The sequence below is a fragment of the Brassica oleracea genome, chromosome C2 (genome assembly GCF_000695525.1).
Source record: "Brassica oleracea var. oleracea cultivar TO1000 chromosome C2, BOL, whole genome shotgun sequence".
In the NCBI taxonomy this organism is placed as follows: Eukaryota; Viridiplantae; Streptophyta; class Magnoliopsida; order Brassicales; family Brassicaceae; genus Brassica; species Brassica oleracea.
In genome coordinates, this window is record NC_027749.1 from 43,106,746 (window position 1) to 43,109,463 (window position 2,718).

Consider the following 2,718-nt stretch of genomic DNA (forward strand, 5'->3'; position numbering starts at 1 on the left):
ATGCAGCTTTGTTATTTGAATTATAAAAAAAAAAAGATTTTCTCAACCTTTCTTGTTCTCCTGTTGAGATTGAGAATCCAAACGGCAAGAAGCTTGAATCTTCGTTGATATCTTGATTCTTGATGTTTACGTTAATTTCCGCGGCAACACAAATCCACAGCAACTAAGCTCTGGGGGCTAGTGGCCATATCATGAAAGGATAAGCACAGACCTAAAATTGACAAAACGCACATTTAGTGAACTAAAAGCATCATTAATAGTGGATCTCTCCACAGAGTTTCTCATCAATTTAGTATGCATAAATTGTTAGTTAGTAATAAAAATGTTGCTATCCTAAGAATCTGGAGTCGTTGATCAGTTGTATGGTAACATGAACATGTTATCTTTTGACTCACACCCACACAGATACTCCCTATTGTGATAACATAGACGATATCCTCTGTTCTTAATTTTTCCCTCGCATCACTCAGGTTTGTACTTGTACAATTTGGTCAAACATGTTTTTCTTTTGTATGTATTATCTACAAGAACCGTACCCAACTCTTGCAAAATGTTACGAGTCATACAAGGATCTTCCTACGTTTCAGAACGCAATCCCAGAGATGCAGCCAGATGCTCCTGTTTCCGCCAGCTGAAGCTACTCTCACCTCCAATAAAACCTCACAGACAACGACTTGAATTATAATACATTGTACTCAATACCTAGATGTATCATATTAACCACCAGTTTACTTCTTAGTTCCTCTACTTGTATTATAAATAAAGGTCACAGAGTTTGGAACTCTAAAAGATGTTTTATTCATTCAGAGGAAGCCTCTGTCTCTAAGACTCTGGACCGTCTCCTTTACCGCATCTTCAACCTCAGTAAAAACCATCCCCATCTCAATCAATCTCTTAGCCGCATTTTTACATGGCGTAAGCCCTGGTTGTGTTTCTTTATCAAACCTGTGAACATCAAACTCAGGGAAGAGTTTGGACACTAGAGCAGCGAACTCACTGAACTGATAAATCCCATTACTGCACAGAAACCGACCAGAAGCTTCAGGTGTTTCGAAAAGCATCACGTGAGCTTTAGCTACATCTCTCACGTGCACCACACCGAGCCAGTGATGCTCTTGTGTCTCGGTCGAGCCTTGTAAGAGCTGGAGCAAAACGGCGCAGCTTGCGTTAAGGCTAGGTTGCAGTAGTGGTCCGAGGCATGTGGATGGATGGATGGTGACAATGTTGGTTCCATGCTTCTCCGAAAATTCCCAAGCCGCTTTCTCAGCTAGTGTCTTCGAAATTGGATACCATTTCTAAAAATCGAAATTATAAACAAATAAATATACAATTAAAAGATTCCATTAATTATGCTGGAAATCAAAATTATAAGCCAATAAATACTATATAATTAAAAGATTTAATAAATTATATTTCAAAAATTGAAATTATAAACCAATAAATAAATAAAAAATTCCGTAAAAGTTATGTGTGATCCAAATTATAACCAATAAATACATAATTAAAAGATTCCGTAACTTATGTCTAAAATTAAAAATTATAAACCAATAAATACACAATTAAAAGAAAGGCAAATCTCCAAAATAGCATATTTTTAAGTTTATGTCACAAAAATAGCCCTCAAAAACTAAAATGACCAAAATAGCATTTTATCTTTTAAAAAATTTAAATTTTTTTTATTTTTCAAAATTTGAAATCTTATCCCAAAACCCCACTTCCCAACTCTAAACCCTAAAACCTAAACTCTAAACTCTAAACCCTAAACCATAAATCCTAAACTCTAAACCGTAAACCCTAAACCCTAAATCCTAAACCCCACTCCTTAACTCTAAACCCTAAACCTTAAACCCTAAACCCCACCCCTAAACTCGAAACCCTAAACCCTAAACCCTAAACCCTAAACCATACTCCTTAACTCTAAACCCTAATGTCTAAATTAATTTACCATTGGGGTATAAGTGTATATTTATCTCTTTTGATAAAACATTAAATGCTATTTCTGATCATTTTTATTCTTAGAAAGTATATTAAAACTTTTTTAGTGTTATCCTAGTCATTTTCTCTTAAAAGATTCAATAAAACTATGTTTAAAATCAAAACTATAACCAGTAAATACATAACTAAAGATTCGATACGAAGTTGTGTTTATAATCGAAATTACAAACCAACAAATAAACAACTAAAATTCCATAAAAAATAAACGAGAATTCGGCCAAAAAAAACCTCAACTTTGCACGAATTGCCAAAAGAAACATAAATTTTTGGGCTGACCAAAAAAACACCAAACTTTCATTGACTTTAGAATTAATTAACAATGTTTTCGCTGACTTGCCAATTTAGCACGCCGTCAACAAATTTAACAGAAATATTTGACGTCGTTTATTGTTGGCGTTAACTGAAATGACGTTGTTTTCAAATGATGTAAAACGACGTCGTTTTACATAATTTGAAATTAAAAATATGAAGACCCCTGGATTCGAACCCAGGTTAGTTCGTCAAATGGCAATGTATTTTACCACTGGGCTACTGGCACTTTCAATGTACTTACTAACATGTTTACTTTTATTTGGTACATATTAAATATAAAAAAATTTCTAAAAACTTAATAAAATCTTTAAAATTCCAAAAAATTTTTTAAAAATAAAAAAGATTTTTATAAAATTAATTTACAAATTAAAATTAAAAATAAAATTTTATTTTTCTTTTTAAAAAATAAAA

The 2,718-nt window shown here is 32.7% G+C and overlaps 1 protein-coding gene across 1 annotated transcript in view; it reads right to left on the reverse strand.

Annotated features, from left to right (window-relative positions):
* Positions 1-362: 362 nt before the first annotated feature.
* The window catches only part of LOC106320225 (cinnamoyl-CoA reductase 1), a 3,531-nt gene continuing 1,175 nt past the window's right edge, over positions 363-2,718 (reverse strand). Inside the window, exon 2 of the mRNA XM_013758596.1 lies at positions 363-1,295. Coding sequence (XP_013614050.1) covers positions 804-1,295 — 492 coding nt within the window. The 3' untranslated portion in view covers positions 363-803. The remainder of the gene's footprint in view (positions 1,296-2,718) is intronic.